At 36.1% G+C, this 20,112-nt stretch overlaps 1 protein-coding gene across 6 annotated transcripts in view; it reads right to left on the reverse strand.

Annotated features, from left to right (window-relative positions):
- cnot2 (CCR4-NOT transcription complex, subunit 2) overlaps positions 1-20,112 on the reverse strand; it is a 113,480-nt gene that overhangs the window by 7,736 nt on the left and 85,632 nt on the right. For 5 of the 6 annotated variants that reach the window (XM_052030655.1, XM_052030654.1, XM_052030652.1 and 2 more), the window contains 6 exons: positions 10,513-10,578; positions 5,265-5,389; positions 4,370-4,490; positions 4,106-4,262; positions 3,070-3,131; positions 2,910-2,959 (listed from right to left, as the gene is read on the reverse strand). In XM_052030655.1, the coding sequence (XP_051886615.1) occupies positions 2,910-2,959; positions 3,070-3,131; positions 4,106-4,262; positions 4,370-4,490; positions 5,265-5,389; positions 10,513-10,578 (581 nt within the window). The remainder of the gene's footprint in view (positions 1-2,909; positions 2,960-3,069; positions 3,132-4,105; positions 4,263-4,369; positions 4,491-5,264; positions 5,390-10,512; positions 10,579-20,112) is intronic. The other variant, XM_052030653.1, reaches the window with a different exon arrangement.

Below are 20,112 nucleotides of genomic sequence, written 5' to 3' on the forward strand. Positions count from 1 at the left end.
TGATTGAAGCTGCTTTCTCACCTTGCCTTGTCCGGCTGCAAAGCTCTTCCAGTTCAGAGATTTTTCTACAATACACCCCTGAACCCTGGATCTTGACCACCGAGCAGCCAAATTGCTTGCTCCAGCCCGTCCAGCACCGGCTTGATGGCTCACTCCACAAAGGGCCACACAGCAGCAAAATCACATTGCTGTGAAAGTGCCAGCAAAGGACAGGGGTTTGCACACAGCAATGCACAGCCCAAGCGGATGTCTTTTTTAAAGTATAGAGGGGACTTACCTGTGAGTGTGTTCACGAACCAGAGGGCTGCGAAGTAGCACTTAGTGGGGTACCAGTGTATTAATGCAATTATAATTAAGTTTTTGAAAGAATACCAGAAGACAAAAGCTTCCCCATTCCTAGATCTGGTGACCTATACAGTCAAACATAAGATGGGTATTGAGAAGATAGTGAACCACTTTTTGGTCCTGACATAAAGACGCTTGACAACCCTTGCCTTGTGACAACCATGTATGGTGCATGATAAATTGTTTGTGGAAAGTACAAAAGTTGGCAACGTGGTTGACAATGAGGAGAAAAGCTTTCAGCTACAAGAAGATATAGATATAGATGATCTGGTCTGTTTGGCAGAAAAATGGCAATTGGAATTTGATCAAGAGGAGTGTGGATAATGTACTTGGGGAGGTGTCGCAAGGCATGGGGGTTAAAATAAATGGGAGGATACCAGGTGGTGTAGAAGAACATAAGGACCTTGGAATTTATGTACACAGATCATTAAAGGTCTTCTCAAGGTTTAACTACAAGAATGCTAAACTCATCCAAGATCAGATGTTGGACAACAAGTTTGACAGCACACGCACAGGAGCTAAAACAACTGATGGAAATGTTTATGGCATTCAGTGATCTAAACTCTTTGGAGAATGTTGCCATTCAGATAGAAGAAGGAAAAGGAAGAATCAAGGCTAGATAATTGCCTGGGCTGAAAACTGTTGCTGTTAGTGCCTTGGCACTAATTTAACAATAATCCCATGGTTACTACTTCTGAATCATGCCAGTTTCTTTTGTCCATCACTACCATTTTCTTAAATCATACCCTTCAGTCTCCTCTACCCTCTGGCTGCACTCACAGGATATACCAAAGTAATTTGCAATACTTGGGTCTACAGCAGCCTCCACTCTCACGACACCCGCAAATCTCATTAACTTCTACAACTAAGAACAAGAGAACCAGTATCAGAACAGCAGAATCTCAAAATTTCCTTTCTACTATCTTGATTTGCAAATGTAATCATCATCCCTTCATTGTCACTAAATCAACAACTTGCAGTTTGTTAACTTATCACATTCTCAGCACTCTAGCACCACCACTATAGAGAGTTAAGAACATAGAACACTACAGCACAGTACAGGCCCTTCAGTCCGCAATGTTGTGCCGACATTTTATCCTGCTCTAAGATCTATCTAACCCTTCCCTCCCACATAGCCCCCTATTTTTCTATCATTCATGTGTCTATCTAAGAGTCTCTTAAATGTCCCAAATGTATCTGTCCCCACAACCTCTGCCGGCAGTGCATCATGAAGGCCAACACTCCATATGCCTTCTTAACAACCCTATTGACCTGCAGTGCAACCTTGAGTGATCTATGGATGTGGACCCCAAGATCCCTCTGTCCCTCCACACTGCTAAGAGTCCTTCCATTAACCTTGTATTCTGCCTTCGAATTCGATCTCCTGAAGTGTATCACTTCACACTTATCCGGGTTGAACTCCATCTGCCACTTCTCAGCCCAGCTCTGCATTCTATCAATATCCTGTTGTAATCTACAGCAACCTTCTACACTATCCACAACACCACCAACCTTTGTATCATCAGCAAACTTACTAACCCACCCTTCAACATCCTCATCCAAATCATTTATAAAAATCACAAAGGGCAGGGGTCCCAGAACAGATCCCTGTGAAACACCATTGGTTACCAACCTCCAGGCAGAATACGCTCCATCTACCTCCAACCTCTGTCTTCTATGGGTGAGCCAATTCTGAATCCACACAGCCAAGTTTCCCTGGATCCCATACCTCCTGAATTTCTGAATAAGCCTTCCATGAGGAACTTTATCAAACACCTTACTAAAATCCACGTACACCACATCCACTGCTCTACCTTCATCAATGTGTTTTGTCACATCCTCAAAGAATTCAGTCAGGCTTGTGAGGCACGATCTGCCCCTCACAAAGCCATGCTGACTGTCCCTCATTAGCCTATGCTTCTCTAAATGCCCATAGTTCCTCAAGAAAACTAAGGATGGGCAATAAATGAATTTTCCAGCCTTTCCTCAACCCTGACAGCACACAGACAAAACTACAACAGTTCCACTTTTCCAGATACCCAACCATGCTCTTTAACATACCAAATGTGCTACATAGATCCAAATTCCACGTGGTCCCTTGCCACGAAGATAATGTTTCTTCTTGTTAATGGGCTGGAAGATACTAACCTACTATTATCCTCACCCAACATTTATCCATTTGTGCTTCCAAAATTGTGTTGGAGCATTACAATAGTTTCCTATTCCCAGGCCAGGGCAACGTAATCAATTTTAGTTCCTACTCCTTCTATCTCCATCGAAGTTAGCTAATGCATCAAAGACTGGAGCTTGAAGAAAACAAATGCTTGCACAATCCAACTGCACATTGGGCAGCCCCTTAACCAACTGAGCTACTGAAGAGCAAACAACAATAATATTCATTTACCATGAGAGTTTTCCCACAAATAAATTCTTCAAATGAATCTAATGATACATACTTAACATTTAAGCAGCAGCTTTATCACTTCAGCTTTCCGAGATGACAAAAACTACATTATCCACATTTTTTAAGGTGGCTTTTTCTACTACTTAACAACTACACTCACCTTGTCCCTAATGTGTATGTTTGTTAGATACTCCGATGGAACATGAAAATCTGTGAAAGAAGATGATTGGTGCTCAGTTATTTAAAAGCAGAGTAGACTTTTGAAGGAATTAACAGATTAGAGATCCACTGTGTTTTGAGTGAAAAGTAGTTATTCTCACCAATATCCTGAGGTCGGCAGGGTGCTGATGCCCAGGGAGATGCAAATTTGGGATAAAGATTTCTGTAAAATACTGACAATTAATCATACAGATTCTTGATCTAACAAAATAGCCAGATGCTGAGTTACTAAATGTGACTCTGTGTAACCACGTTACAGAAATATACATTAACATTTCTTTAGAAAGCAATACATTGTAATTGAAAAATGCATCAACATTCCATTTTCTATTTTTAAAGAGGGAGCTCTTCTTTCTAGCTGCTAAACATCGTCTAATAGCAAAACAAATCCTAACCGTATCTATAAACATATATAATATTAACACTTAAAATAATTTCCCACATAAGCATGGCTAAGTCAGTTACAAAGAATACATAGACCAGAAATAGTATTGCTTCTATTTCTGATTTTAGCAAAAATGCAAAAAATTATAATAAAGTTAGAGGGCACTTTCCAGTCAAAAATAACTAAGTGAAATCTTTAATCAACCTTTGCTCCAGATGCCAGTATCTGCAGTTTCTTCTGCCTCTATTCAAAGAGTTATAAGGTGCAAAGGTTCAGAAGAACTTTCAGTTGCAAGAAAGAGACCCAAGTAGTTTAAGCTTTTATATCTGAATTTGTAGTTTGCTCCAGGGCACTGGTTACTATGTAGAATACTTCAAACTTATTGTTAGAAACAGAAAATCCTGAAACTGAAATTTTGTAAATGTCAATGATAGTATACAGACTTAACAGTATTAATAGCAATTGCAAAAAATCATATCCTGAAGTGTTCTTTTGGGCTTTTTTATTCTATTAACTCCGTTCCCCAAACCCACACAACCAGCATCAATTTACTGACTGAAATGCAACCTGAAATATTATAAGGTTCTTGCAATTGATTAGCTGAATTGACACCTGGCACTTCTAACTTGTTACTGTAACTTTAAACAGAAATGCGGCTGAGGGAAAATAGCCCAGGGATCCTTTCCACATTAAGTAGCTGTATTAACATGAAAGTGTAAATTCAAAAGCAGAAATTTAGGAATACTACTTACTCTGGAGAGTTTAGATTGAGGCCTAGTGTTGTTAAGTCACTGCCTAATGCGAGATGTACCATTCCAGGATCTGTCTCTGCTGCCCGAATGAATGTTAACAGTCCAATCATTCCAAATTGATCTGTTACCATTCCTGTAGGAATATTAGTGACTCGTCCTGAATAAAAAGGAAAAGAAGTAGCATAATCTTCCAACATTTTACTTTACAACATACTCTACAATAATTCTAAAGGTTATGATTTTGAAATGAACAGATCTTCCCACCATCAGATAACACTTGGATCCCTTTTTTCTGAAGGTTGTTGTTTTGCGTCGTTGAGCTCTTATCACCAGGGAACTTGGGCCCGTCTGTACTGGATACATTTTTTCCTGGCGTATTCAAATTCTGTAAATGAAATATGTAGAAGTAGAATGAATTAGCAGCACCAAAGAAAATCTGTAATATTACTGTCAAATGATACTTACATGGAATTCAAGTTGTAGTACCTTAATACAAATAGTCATCTAAACAATGTATCAAGCTGTTCTTATGTAATATCCCTAATAAAGATTTTCAAATTATCTTAAAATTCATTGTGATGTGGGTGTCACTTGCAAAGTCAGCACTTGTTCCCAACTTCAAACTACACTGGGGATGAAGGCAAGTAACCTTCTTGAATTGCCTATCCGTATAATGAAGGAACTCCCACTGTGTTAGGTAGGGTGTTGCATATTTTTAATTCACAGACAATGAAGGTATGGTGATGGAAAACAAAACCACAATGAGGTGTGTTGGTAGAGAATATAAGCCTGTGGTGCTTAAATGTGCTTGCTGTCCTGACTCTTCTAGGTGATGAAGGCAGCAGGCTTGAGAACTGCATTGAAGATACTAAGGTGAGTTGCTGTAGTTTATCCCTGTAGATAGCATATTCTATACCCAGTGCACCAAATGTAGAAACAGCAGATAGTAGATGGTAGATGGGATGTGCAGCCTACTCCTGTGCCTAATTAATATGTTCAGGAAAGAATTTCTATTTCTGCAATTTAACTTTTTCTTAGCCAAGTAGTTTTATTGATAATTGGTTTCTTTGTAGCTTTGAATTTAAGTGTTTTAGTAACATTATCAAATGTTTCAACTTTAAACATTGTAAACATATTAAAAGTTTTCAAGATGACTTACGGATTTACTGTCATCATTACTTGAAGTTGGATCCTTGTAGTTTGAACCAGGAAGTGCGGGAAAATCTTCATTATGGATTGAGAAGTCCTGGGACTGTTCGTTTGCTGGTTTTGTCACCATCCCAACTACACCACGCAAATAAAGCCATGTTAGCTTCAAGTTTTATTATGGAACAGTTGCAATATATAATGAATGTTTAAATTCCTACTGTTAAATGCAACTAATTATTAACACCATTGTACTGATCACAATAAGTTCATATAGTCCTTAGTTTCTCCAGAGTGTCCCTTATTCAAATCCCTTCAAATTCCAGAAAAATTTACTACAAATAATCCCTTGAGCAAGGGACTTTTCTAAAGTTGCTTCAACTTACCCAGCAGCTAAAATGGCTCCAATACCGATGTAAGGCACGAGTCCAAAAACCCACACTGCGTCTGCAGGAATTTTTATACAGCTAACTCCATGCCAATCAAAGAAAAATGGGCAGAGTTCAAAAGACTGCAAGAAATTTGATTTTTTTGGCCCCTCAACAATATCCGATCGATTAGATTAGAATGAATTATCATGTTGATTCATCAGTTCCCTTACTCATTTAATGGCCTCAAAGAAAATAAACAGTAAGATCAACTACTTACAATTTTAGTAAATGGCCATATGTTAATAAAAATCACCTAATAGTAGTGCAAAGACTAATTCATTTCGTGATTCTATTGCTACAGCAACTTTCCTCTAGCCATCAGAACCATTCCTAAATTAAAGCCCTTCAACTTGTCCTCCTGAGCAATCACTGAATATCAATGATTCAGTTTTAAATATGAAGTCACAATACCCCAAACCCTGATCCGTTGTTATATGGTTTCAAAGTGGACACCATATAAATGCAACTAATTATTAACAGACAAGCTTCAACACCCGGTACAAGGCAACCAGTGCCTTGGGAAATCCACCAGTAAATAAAGGAATAGAAGTACTGCATCTAGCACATATGTGGCAGACATCATATACCACACTCTTTCTAAATGCAGAACAACATTGGAAAAGTGAAAAACAATCAAATCACTAGAAGCTGCAACTAGCCAGCACCTCTGACCTACAAATAAATTCTCAATGACTTTACTTAATAGCCATTGGATTATGAGGCTTTGAAGAGACATTGCTGCATCCTTTGTAACTAGTACAAAGTTTTCATCCTTATGAAACAGTCAACAGCTGATTTAGTACTGGCAGTACTGGAGCTCTGCCAATAAATAAAGATGTGAAAAGGAAATATGATGTGGCATGTACTCTCATTCAAATTTCTTCTAACTGGAAAAGATGTGCCAATGGCCCTCTTCAGTCAAAAGACTCTGTGCCACCCTACTCTGAAAACAAGACCATGGCTAAAAGATCCCCTATAAAAGCTTTCCAATTGCATTGAAACATAAGTGAGGCTACTACCAAGCAGATTCCAACTTAACAAATGGATTCCCCAATTTATTTCTGCAGATAAATTAATTTGCACGAGTTCACTTTCATCTACTCTCTCTTCATTCGGTTGACTTAATTATGTTATGAGATACAAAAGCTTGTCTTCAAATTGCCTGTATCAAAAAATCAATTTGGTATATATTTCAATATTAAGTCTTTCCTGCCATTGCTTGTTATGTGACAAAAAGTTATTGTGGGGTGTTTTTAGAAAATGAATGTCATATGCAAAGCTTTTAACACGATTCATATTTACAAATCTAATTTTTCAATCATTAAGAATTTAGTAGACTGCAAATTCACATCCATCAACAACATATGCCAGAACTGAACTTTAAAGTGGTGAACATAAAATCCCAAATCAGTTTTTTTTTTACAGCAGATATTCTTGGATGTGATTTTAGAGAAAACCCTTTTGGAATGCAATGGATTCTATTAGATAAAAGTATATAGAGGGCAAAAATATTTCATTTAATTGCACATGCTATGAGGATAAATGGAATTCAACTTCTGATATAATGAAATGTTCAATTGGGGAAAAATCTAAGCACTTACAAATATTTTCAAAAATAAAAAGAATAACCTAAAATTAATGAGGAATAGTGCTGCATTATAAAGCATGTGATTTGTATGATTGCTAACCACCAATCTCCTCTGAAACAAAAGCAAAATATTGTAAATGGTATGAATCTGAAATAAAAACAAAAAGTTTGAAATACACACATGATACAACATCTGTAGAGAGAGGAACAAAACTGCCATCTTGGGTTAACAATCTGTAATCAGAATCTGAAGAAATGTCATCAACATGAAACATTAATGCTGTTTCTCCCTCCATAGATGCTTCCCAGCCTACTGATTATTTCTATTATTTTCTGTTTTTATTTTAGTATTACCTTCAATGACTAACAACAAAAAATTTCTTTGGCAAACATGAATTTACTTTATCCAACTAAAATTGTATCAGTGCTGAAAAAACAATAGTGCAGTTCCTGGTACTAGACTATTCAATATAGTGCAGAAACAAAAGAAATCTTAGCTTTGTAATCCTTTCCAGAAAATACATACTTTGAATCTGGTTCAAAACATCGATCTAACTCGCACCCTTAAAAAATTATTAGGGATGCAACACATGTGCTTACCTGACTTATTTTTGAGGGAAACAAAATTAATTTTAGATGGCTTACTACAACTTAATATTCAAGTTCTCAGCCAATAGTACAGCACTAGAATTTCCAGCACATACCTGGTATATTTGGAAAACATTTTTTTTAATCTACCAGTGAGTACAAATTTTACTCAGCAAATACTATATGTTCAAACCTAGAAGTTTCACTTCTCATCTTCACTGAGAAGTGATACAGTATCGATTTCATATTTAAAACAATGCAAGGTAAATTAAGAATAGATTTCAGAATATAGATAAGATGTCCAGCCTAAGAACGTGCCACTTAAATCTATATTCCGAAATCCTTTACAATAGAGGATATACAAACAAACTTACAATGAGACTAATTATACATCTGTTTTGCAACTACTAGTAATAACTTTAGACTAAGGGTAGAGATGGAGCGCAAATTCTGGGGAAAGGAATGTGATGTTTCTATTGTTGTGTAGTCCAGGCATAAAATTTATCAAAAGAGGCAATAATGAAATTAATACACAAAGTGGCTTAAACATATTTAGATGTATACAAAGCATGCAAATGATACCATTAGCTGCACTTCTGAATTAATACGTATGCTATTCAGAAAATGGTGCTTTACATATTTAAGGAATGAATTAGGGTGAAGGGGGCATTAGATGAGCGTTTTGGGCACTCAAGCCATAAAGAAAGCAATTTTGAGAAAACTTAAGAGTACCTTTGAAGATAAAATTTTGATAACAGAGCTAGTTTATATTATTTCAAAGCAAAATTTGTTAGCAAGAATAAGTATAATTGTAAAACAAGATATGAAGAATTAACAATTTACTGGGTTTCTGTTTTTTGCTGTTTATGACAATGTGCTGTTCTATCATGTCTTAATATTGAGTACATAATACATTGAAATGGTGCCTTATAGATTGTATTGTTGATGGCTATATACCTAAAGTAATACTGAAAATTTTACACATAAATAATAATAAATTGATGGTGCAAGTATGACAAGAAAATAATTTGTGTCAAGCAAGGAACACACCAGTACCATAGCCTAAATTAGTGCAAGTATGAAATATGACCAGATATTATGAGAACATTGTGAAAAAAGGCAGATACAGTTAAGCCAAGCTTCAGTACTAAAACCATTTTTTAAAGTTTAAATAAGTCCATGCATGTAATTTGATACAAAATTGGCTGCAGTTATTTAAATTATATTAATAACGAGTATGTTACTTGATTTGCATGACAGCAATCCATTTTTTAAAAATTATACAGCATGTTGTGGTTTATAAAAAGAGAACGATAAAACAGTTCAAATTAGCTTGATTATAATGTCAATAGGGGAAAATTTCTGTTCTGTTTCCTAAATAAATGTAGATTATAAGTTAAAGGGAAACAAAAGACAATGGCAACTGGCACTAGGGAACACCGCCAGCAGAAGGGTCCCCTCCAAGTTGTGTACCATCCATCCTTGATCATTACTGGGTCTAAGTCCTGAAATTCCCTCTACAACAATAATGTGAGAGATCTTCACCAGAAGAGTTCCAAAAGTTCAAATAAGCTGGATCAACAGTACCTCCTAATGTGCAATTAGGGATGGGTTTTGAGTGCCTGTCTTGCCAGCATTGTGAAATATCATAAATTGAATTAAGAACACCCACTAGCATATCTATTGATTTCATTACTCAATCTCATCTTCCCCATTGCATTTTTTTTCTCATTCCTCCTCCTAAGTATAACCTGCTCATTTATCTTAAGGCATTCAAGTTGCCACATCCTTTTCCAACAACAGTTACAAGCGAGAGATCAAAATCAAGTACTCCATATATAAAAGGTCATTCCTCCTGATCCACGTGATATTTTTTGAGAATGTCACACAAAGTGTGAATGAAAGCCTAAATCAATGATATATGTTAGTAATTCCTATAAAACAAGATACATTTGAAAATAATTCAGGAGGCTCAAATTAGTGAGCAAACTGTGTCCCAGCCACAGTAACAGCTAAAAATATATCACAATTACACTTAAAAGAAAACGTTCCATGAAAGGAAGACAATAATCAATAGAGTTTATGTTCCTTTTTAATGCTCTAAATTTGGTACAATTTAAAAATTTAACGCCGTTTGAGTAATACCAAAATGCAACATGGTAGAAGCAGCCATATTGAATTTTAACAGATAGATCAGGCTTAGAAAAACAACTGCTCCTATGCTGCTGACTGTACATCAACTTCATCTAAAATCTTGTCTAAAAACTTACAGGCAACTACCTGTGATGTAATATCTATGAGGGAACATCTTTAACATACAGCCAAAGGCAAATGATGGATGCAAATGATTAAATATAAACAGTGTAAAATGTTAGCTTAAACATTCCCATAAGTAGTTATCTGCTGTAGAATACAAATATTAAGAACTGTACTCAACATTTTCTGAAATTTTAATTTCCAATTGTTTGGTCTAGTGCAGTTACTTTAAGAAGTAGCTGCAGTAATTATCACATCATGGATGCTTTCCTTCTCTGTCAAATCAGTATTACAACATGGAAAAAATACTTCATTTTTGAATGTTCTTTAACTAAAATCACATACCTCAAGACAATTTTAAATGAATGTTGGTGTTGTTTGAGAATGAAGGTCCCTACCTGATTTCTGAAGACGGGACACACGGACAGCTCCCAGCATGCCCATTTTCGAAAGGAACCCAGTGTCTGATGAGAGGAAGTCACTTATGAAGTTTGTGTAAAATCTAATAGCGTTTTTTTTAAAACTTACTGAGGTGATAAGTCCTATACGTATGTACGCAAGCTCTTCAGTACATTTATTTTCAAAAGGAAACAAGGGCCAGATAAAACAAAGTCCCATTTTCCAAGCTGAATGAAAATGCAACAGTTTATTGAGGTGGCAAAAATGTTTAACATTTATACAGTTGGTGTATTATGACAATGGTTTTCAGCAGACTTGCTGTATAAAGATTGCAAAAAATACCTAGTGACAATCCAATAAATTGTGTTAATTTGAGGTGATTCAAGTGTTTAGATTCAAAGGGCATTTATAATGATTTCTGACTATGACATTTTCAAGATTTTTTTAAACATTACTGAGTGGATTTTTCAAAGTGAAAAGCTTGTGTTGAAATAAATTGACATACTGAGGTGCAACAAATGACACAAGGTGAAGAAACATTTTGAACAATTTTATATTACTAATTCACATGAAATGCTGAGTACAATAGACATTCAAAAACATGTCAATTACATTCAAATGGTAAAAATGTACTTAAGTTTTAAAGAATAAATTAATGATGCGCAGTGCACTGACATATAAAGTCATCAACCTGAATGCTTTTCTCCAGATATGCTGCCTGATCTGATGAGTTTTCTGAGAATTTTCTATTTTTATTTCAGATTCCCAGACTTGCGAATTTTTGCTCATGTATTCAGGCATACAAAACATTTTCAAACATAATGAACTTTCAGGTTAAGCTTGAATAGTTGTGGGGGGTGGCACAGAAAAGTATTTCTAACAACATTTTTTGCCAATTCAGATTTCTGATTGATCTGTTAAGCATTTATTTATCCCATTCCAGACATTAACAAAAGTTCATCTTCAAATGTAAATAGCATTAAAATTGGTTAGCCTCCAAACTTATTTTGCTGAGGAATGATACAAGATTCCAAAGTTACATCATTTTCAAGACAGTTTGTCAACCCCCAACACCCCCCATTATTGCTAATCTTTTAGCAATCTACAGATGTTGGGAAATTTAGGAAATTCAAATTTAATGGTAGGAAAACATCTTAAATTTTAAAACAAAAACCAGATATACTTTAGTTCAACTGAAAAACACTTTATTAATAAAGTGTTTCTGTCAACTAAGAGGATTAAAAGCAATTGAAATCACCACATTTCTTTCAAGAAATTCTGCAAGGTTACTGCTATTAAATTCACTAACCAAAGGAGATCAACAGGAACGTTTTATGTTTACATGTGATCTTATTGTTGGAGATGGTGTTGTGACATCCATTTTAACATATTCTATATTTATTTGCCCATTGCTTTTGAGGCTTTATTATAATCCTTACATGTCATTTAGAAAACATTTCAACAGTACAGTATTGAACTGCTCTGAAAAAAACATCATTGACCTGAAAGCTTAACTCCGTTTCTCTCTCCACAGTTGCTTGTCCTGCTGAGTATTTCCACCATTTTCTGATTTTATACTGCACTGGTATGTTATCTTAGCGAACAAATGTCAGGTAACAGAAATCATGCTGAGGCATATAAAGCTATTCTCAGGTTTATTTTTAATGTACTTAGCCTCAATTGCTAGAAGTCCTCACCCTTTTGTGCTAATTTCTTTTATAATATTGGAACAGACAATATTGAAGTGGAAGGGCTGTGAACGGAGGAAATGTTTCCTACGTGCCACCTCTTGTATAAAGGCCAGTGAAATGGGATTACCATTAGGAAGAAAAAACACACGTTGGAAAACATTTTAAAAATCAGAATGGTCAAAAACAGGGAATATAGATAGATAAATAACATAAGGTGCTAGAATGTACAGTACATATTACAATAAACCTATGCCTCAATCTGGATATTCAGATAGAAGATCACTGAAAGGTATGCTCCCACTAAGAGACTTCAGTGATGTTTCTCACATATTTCTATTTATTACTGTGCAGTTAACACTTGGTAAGATCACCCATTATGGCCCCAAAGACAAGAATTTCAAACATATTTCCATAAAATGAGGTGAAAATGAAATTTATCACCCGACTAGGGATTTCAACTTTTGAGATTTTATCAGGTTCTGCTTGTGTGTGTAATTACATAAACATTCAATTATGGTAACATGTCACTGGTACAAGAATGTGCTTTTATAGACAAAGGAAAAGGAACAAAAAGCATATTTTCACTGCAATACCATGCGGTGTCCACCACTAGATTTAAAAGATAAGGTGGTTTCTATTAATCACTGATTGGGAGAGTCTCTTACATGTACAGGCACACTTCGTTAATATCTTGCAAAGGGACAATGAGGATCATACTCGAAACACTAAACACCCTCTGTTCAGCTAGAATACCCTCTGTTCAAACATCTTACTTTCAAAGCAAGCAGTGAAGAAATAAAAGAAATGTTTGGCAAGCTGGTACAAATGCCTCAACGAGCTCAAACTGGTGGCAGAGAGGCCGCAGGGTGTGGGGAACACAACATTGTAATTAAGTGGGTGCATAAAGGAAACTAGTTGTGACTGCTAATGCTTGCAATCCTCAGGTGATATTTGAAATATATATCCTCTCTATTGGTGGTGATGCAGCACTCACTGTTTTTACAATGACAGGAATGAAATCAGGGAACACTCTTTCACTCAAAGAGTAGCAGAAATCTGCAGCTCACTCTGCAGAAAGGCTGAGATCAACTGAACATTTCAAGACCGAGAGTGATTGATTTTTGTTAGATTAGTATGTGGGTCAAAAAGTCACAAATGGATTTAAGGTACAAATTGAATGTCTTAAGCCCATTTCTTGACAGAATTTATCTAATAGCAACAGTCAGGAAATCACTGACTGTGCTACTTAATGTTTTTAATGAAAAAAAAATCAAAAATAAATTTCACAGTTGCAATAAAAAAAGTCCATTTAAAATGACCACTCTACAGCTTCAGATACTTTAATAAACAGATAGACACACTAGATACTATTACAATAAACTTAGAAAGATGTTGCAAATAAGCAAAATAAGAAATCATTTGGACAAGAAATCTGACAAGGCTTTTTTGATGTACAGAAATATGAAGCTATGGAGTACAAATGTTCAGATACACTGGAACAAAATAACATATTTAAGCATCATGTAAGTTTATAAAGTTTAGGACCCCATCAGCTTATAACAAGCAGTTATACAGTAAAAACAAATAACAGAATTGGTACATCATTAAATTGGAACAAAAATTATTGATTTGTGTTCCAAGATCATGAAATCATTATTTCTGAAGGAAGGCATTCAGCAACCCAACTATTTTCCCCTCTAATGAGAAAATGAAAAGCCATTTTAAGTCATTCATGTGCAAGTTACAACAGCCAGTCATATATTGCTTTTGTATGCAATCTAGCAGCAGATGTCCAGACTGAAAGTGTTTAACACAAAAAAAAATTAAAGGAAGTATTAATATTTTAGCTACCTGACAGTTGATTAACAGCAAACAATATAGATAAATTCAAGAAACAATAAAGGAAAAGGGGAACAAATTTATGGGGTAAGAATATCAAAGGATGGTAGTGTAGCGGTTAGTGTAACGCTTTACAGCGCCAGCAACCCGGCTTCAATTCTGGCCGCTGTAAGGAGTTTGTACGTTCTCCCCATGTCTGCGTGGGTTTCCTCTGGATTCTCCAGTTTCCTCCCACATTCCAAAGACGTACAGGTTAGGAAATTGTGGGCATGCTATGTTGGTGCCGGAAGCATGGTGACACTTGCAGGCTGCCCCAGAACACTCTATGCAAAAGATGCATTTCACTGCGTGTTTCGATGTACATGTGACTAATAAAGATATCTTATAATTAGTCAAAATGGGACAAATTTGTTGGACCTGTGGACCTTTACTATTTCTCAAATATCTTTGTAAATTCAGTGTATTTTTTTGATACTAATCAAAATGGTAATTCAATAGTGAAATTCACCTTAAAAATGACCAAAATAATAAACAGCCTGTCACGTCCTACAATTTAATTGAATCTAAAAATGTTAACTTCTAAAGTACACTCTGTTCAGCAAAGCAAAGTTGGTTCTTTGCTGCAAATGAAATCAGAAGGAAACAAAATTGCTACTGGTTTGTTTCACTGCAATAACTGATCTTCAATGTGTTTAAAATTGTCTAAAATCTGTGGAAATTGCTGTGCTTCGCTAATTTGAAGGCCATAATCAAAGAAGAATTCATAACAAATAAGTGTTCTATCTGAAGTGAATAACAGAAAGGTGTGATACCACTTCCTGCCTTAAACCAAATGTCCAGTCCACTAATACCCTTGGGAATGGAGGGAGGTGGGGTGGAGGGAGGGGAATTAATAAATTGGAAATCTCCTGAAAGTAAATATGGTAATGATAAAATGTGATTCAAGAAATAGAGCAAATTTTGCTACCTTTTGCTATTTTTAAGAGGTGTAGACTGTGTTTAAATGTATGCCATTGTTGAGTATTGCTAGGCTCTTATGAAATTGGGCGAGCAAATAGCAAAACACTCCACACCTCTTAAACAAGATCTCCAGCAGGTGCTGACAGACATTCTGGAGCTTCCACTCTGTGACGACACTAAAGATTGGCACATGGAGACGGTGGACTTCACATTTCCAGTACTGCACTGGCCTTTATATAAGAGATGGCACATAGGAAACATTTCCTCTATTCACAGGGAGCCAAGAGGCCCTCAGGTCACATACTCAGAAGCAGTGGGAGAAGAGAGCTGAATGGAGAATCAATGCCAGAATGGAGGTCCTGAGGGTAGAATGCAGTGCTGCTCAAAATTAAATAACCTCAGCATGCTTGAGGCCAATGAATGTATTTTCAAATACTATATCCTACCAGCAGCTCCATTAGCTTTGGACACTGCTCAGTACACCACATCACCATCAATCACCTGCAAACAATCTCTAAAGATCAGAACTCATACCTTACAGTATGTGTTCCATTGCACCATCACATTTAACATTGCTGCAAGCCTCTCTCCCACAAACACATTGCCAGCTATTTTACCATGTCAGGCACATTGCTCAAACAAGACACCATTCATTGATACACTTCTCTCCTATGAAATGGTGCCGAACCAGACACAGCAACTACCCAAGGATGTCGGGTGTGGCTGTATGACTGTACTTCACTGAGGGGATGATGGTGGCCATCATTGAAATGGCCATTTTTGAGCCTATAGACAACAGTGGGGTGGAATGCTCCTACCTATTCCTCTTCTCAAATATGTTTCAGCTCAAACACTTTTGATTTACAAATTGCAGCTGTTGTACGTATGTACCTTTTATGGCCTTCCATTTATCACAAGCCTACTTCTGTGCCATTCTCCTTTCAGGTGGCCAATAACAGCAGAGTGGACAGGTGATAGTAGAACATAAAAAGATGTGATCACAATTCAACTCACTACCTCAGAAATCGACACAATGCATAATTTCTGAAAGTCATGAGTTATGGGCACAAAGTAGAAGAGGGCAGAATAAGGATAGCATAGTTGCCAGTGCAAAGTAATTCAAGATCTCACATGAGGATTGCAACAAAGGACTCTGATGAGGATTCTGAAGGGTGAGCACATCAAAACAAAAATAGACTGATAAATGTGCACAATGAAGTGATTAGTACAATGGCAGACCTGATAGAAAGCATGCATGCAACATTAAGGAGACCAGCACAAAACTATGAACAGACTTGCAGCCCAATTCTCTCTGAAGTGGAGGAGGTGGGCACAACCAGAGACAGCTGCAGCAGCAGCCATCCAAACAGGAACAGGTGCAACTGCATTAGTTTACCTGTTCTAAAAATATTTCAGTGAAGGTATCCTTACTGAAGTGCAAAACATCCTGCATTTTGTTCCTCAATGAGGCCCTAATATGACATTTTCCCCATGCACCCTAGACAAATATGGTCTCCTACCAAGAGTTCTTCACCCACCCACCTTCTCTCTTCTGGAAGCTTGTCTGAATATGTTCCCTCAACTTATTTCTCTATTCAAGTTGCACACCAAAGTAAATGCCTACTAAGATACCATATCTGAGGAAAGATAGATTGTGCAGGAGCTTAATAAGGTCAGCAACTGGTACATGACACCCTGCAGATTTTCAGAAATCTACAGTAAATTGCCAAATAATTATAGAACCCTAGCAACAGTGCAGTGGTGAAACCTTCCTATTGCTGAATGCATATCAGTAGTGCAAGGTTAAGAAAGGCTGTTAGCTTGACTATGGAGCTTAAATTTAATGTTGGTAGTCCCAAAACATTGAGCATATTATCAGCTGTACATTTTCAGCAGCTGCATTGCACACTCTGAAACTCTTAACAACTTGTCAACCAGGTGGGCTCTTACCACAAATACGCATTCATTTATTGGTTGTCTACTGTTCAATTAGAACAAATTCAGTACTCATACCGTCCAACAATGGGCTAGATTCATGCTGAATCCGACCAACTAGGCAACACTAATGTGGAGCTGCACCTGCCGGCTAAGGCACATGTGGGATGGGCGGAGCTGGAGGCCTCCACTGCTGGCCATTCCTGGTGCAGAGGAGGCTGCAAGTGGTACTTAAGTCTTGGGCAGCAGATCCAAAGGCCCCATACCCAGAATTGATTTGACAGCCTTTGACAAGTTGCTGCTGTTAAAGGTAACTATCTCTTTTAAATGATTCTGATGTTCAGAGATGCTTAAAAACAATGTAAATGTATATTTTAACAAAGTATTTAAAATAATTAAACATAAAAAATTAACATATTTAGTTATAAAACAATTAATTTCAATGAATTAAAAAAACATATGCAATAAAATAAGGAAAAATTACCTTTAATTAAAGCTGGCAATCACATTCAAATGAATGGATGGCATAAAGCTGGATGGGATCTTAGATGTGCTGGCCTCTGGCCTCCAGCACGTTTTGCAGTTCTGCACTGCACTGCACAGATATGGCAGTGGAAGCTGTGCTGAACAGAGGAGGGCAGACAGGCGGTAGTTCCCTATTTCAGCACTATTTTTAAGCACAATCCAGCTCAAACAGGGTCATGAAGCTGAATTTTGAGGTCATAATATCTAACAGCACAGGACCAAGTTATTCAGCTCAAGAACGATTCAATTAGTCGCACACTCCAGCCTTTCACCCTCATTTCTCCCTTTCAAGCACACATTCAATTTCCTTTTCATTGTTATTCTTGAATCTGCTTCCAATATCCTTTTAGACCATATATTCTATGTAAGAATTTTTTATGTAGAAAGTTGTTAACTCCTCTTGGACTTTGGCCAATTTTCTTGAATCTTAAATTATCTAAAATTTTTGTATCCCTGTGATGCTTTTTTCTTAATCCAGTCTGTAAAAGCACTCAATATTTAACACCTCTATTATATATTCCTTTAAACCTCATAGTTCAATGAAGATGACAGAATAGTGTGCAGAACTTCAGTAATTGATTTACATTTGATATCATATAATAAAATGGTTCCAAAATGTTAGGAAGCTGGTCTGCCGTACAGAAATGGTAGCCTGAGTAAATCTGTGACAAAATTAGGTATACATACAGGTTATGTGAGATTTTGAGACGCTTACTGGCTAAATTATAAAAGAAACTGGAAATGTGCATCTCAAAACTCTAATGTATCTCTAGGTAATAAAATAACTTCCACGTTTAAACTGACTTTAGCGAAAGGTTTCTATCTGCAATCATTTCCACTTTTAAAATGAGCTAAAGTGAGCAATATTCCTTCAGGACAGAGCAGAGATGAGTCATACACCTGAACACAAGCCAGCAGCTCCAGATTAATGACCACCATCACATGTTACTACACAGCTAAATTTAAAATATACCCTGACAAGCCCAGTATATGGATTATGCACTAACTGATCTCAACTGGTAGACAAATTTTCTAAAATATACAAACTCAATGAATTACATTCTCACTTCCTCATCTTAAACCATTGACCTAACTCATTAACAGTGTGACCTCAATGACAGAAACAATAAATGAAAAACAGCATTACACAATTGTGATGATTCACACAGAAAGCACAAATATCAGATTATTTAACAATTTACAAAAGAAAAATATTAAATCAAGGCATCTAAGCAGTTAATCTGCAATTAATATTTAATAAGGAATTTCTTAATATGGGATAGGGACTATTTATGTATAGTTTATGTTAAAAAGGAGAAACAATGAAACATTAAGCATGTGTGCATATCTACAGTTAAAATGTAGATTCAATTAACATTCAAATAAAACCTGACGGTTATGTTATAGATTAGGCAATTGAATGTTGCACTTTTGCATTAAAACATTGTAAATATTAGTTATATTTTAACATCTTTTGAATATAGCTTTTTTAAACTACACTAAAAAAAGAGCAAAACCCATGTTTTCAGAACTAGAAAAACGATTATATACTTCAAATGAACTTACAAGAATTTAAACAGGTTTACTGCATGGTTCATGTGTTGAGTTTGGACATTAAAACTGAACACTTTTGATTAAAGCATGAGATTTCAAACTAAAATTCATGAGGGAAAAAAACTGAAGAGACAAATAGAAAGCTGGACAACACTGATTTTGCACATTAACTTCATTGTTTCATTATATTGCATTTACTCAATGTTTGATTTGCATCTATGAATTGTGTCTACATATTACTTGATAATGAACTGCATAGACCAGAAGTATTTCAGGCTGATCTCCTTGCCCACACTGATATAGCTGAATCATTATGCTTTAATAACTAGTTAATATAACAGAGTTGGGAGAAGGTGTGGATAAAATCTGTATCTCCAATATTCTGTTCCCTATCACCACAAAGCAACTTAAATGATCATGTAAAGGGATCTTATCAATGCCATTAATCACTGAGTACATTTTTGCAGAATACAATGTATGTAATACCTTACTGTTTCCTTCATACATCCTTGATAATAAACCGGCAAGCACATTTGCTTTGCTGCGGGCGTGAATTTTGCAGTCGGCAACAAAGCAAATGTGTTTGCCAGCAGCCTTAAAGATAGCTACCCTAAAAAGATCTAGCAACTGGAGTGGCATAGAATCCCCTTGCTGTCAGGTATCAGGTCCATGACATTTAGCAACAGTGATATCATCAAGCAGGCTGAACAGCCAACGGTATTAAAGAATTCTCAAACAGCAAACAAAAAGCAAACATTTTGCCAATATTTCAAACATTTTACAGAGCATAGAAATAAAAAGTTGAAACATGCATACAAGATTAAGTAGAAGCTGACCATAAACAAACATCAAAAAGATTATCTTAATATCTATAATATTTTAAATTTTATCTGAGTGAAATACAGATATCCACATCCATATTTTTTCTATTGGGCCAAAAGTTTGTTTTAAGCAATAACTATGGTCTACTGTCCTGGTAAAATCTCACCCCTCAAAAGCATAAATATTTAGGATAGAATATCTACTAATTTGTAAGTACCTGCAATTCTCATAGGATCACTAATTTCCTGAGATAATACTGGAGAAGACTCCAAA

Source organism: Pristis pectinata, chromosome 15 (genome assembly GCF_009764475.1).
Source record: "Pristis pectinata isolate sPriPec2 chromosome 15, sPriPec2.1.pri, whole genome shotgun sequence".
Lineage (NCBI taxonomy): Eukaryota > Metazoa > Chordata > Chondrichthyes > Rhinopristiformes > Pristidae > Pristis > Pristis pectinata.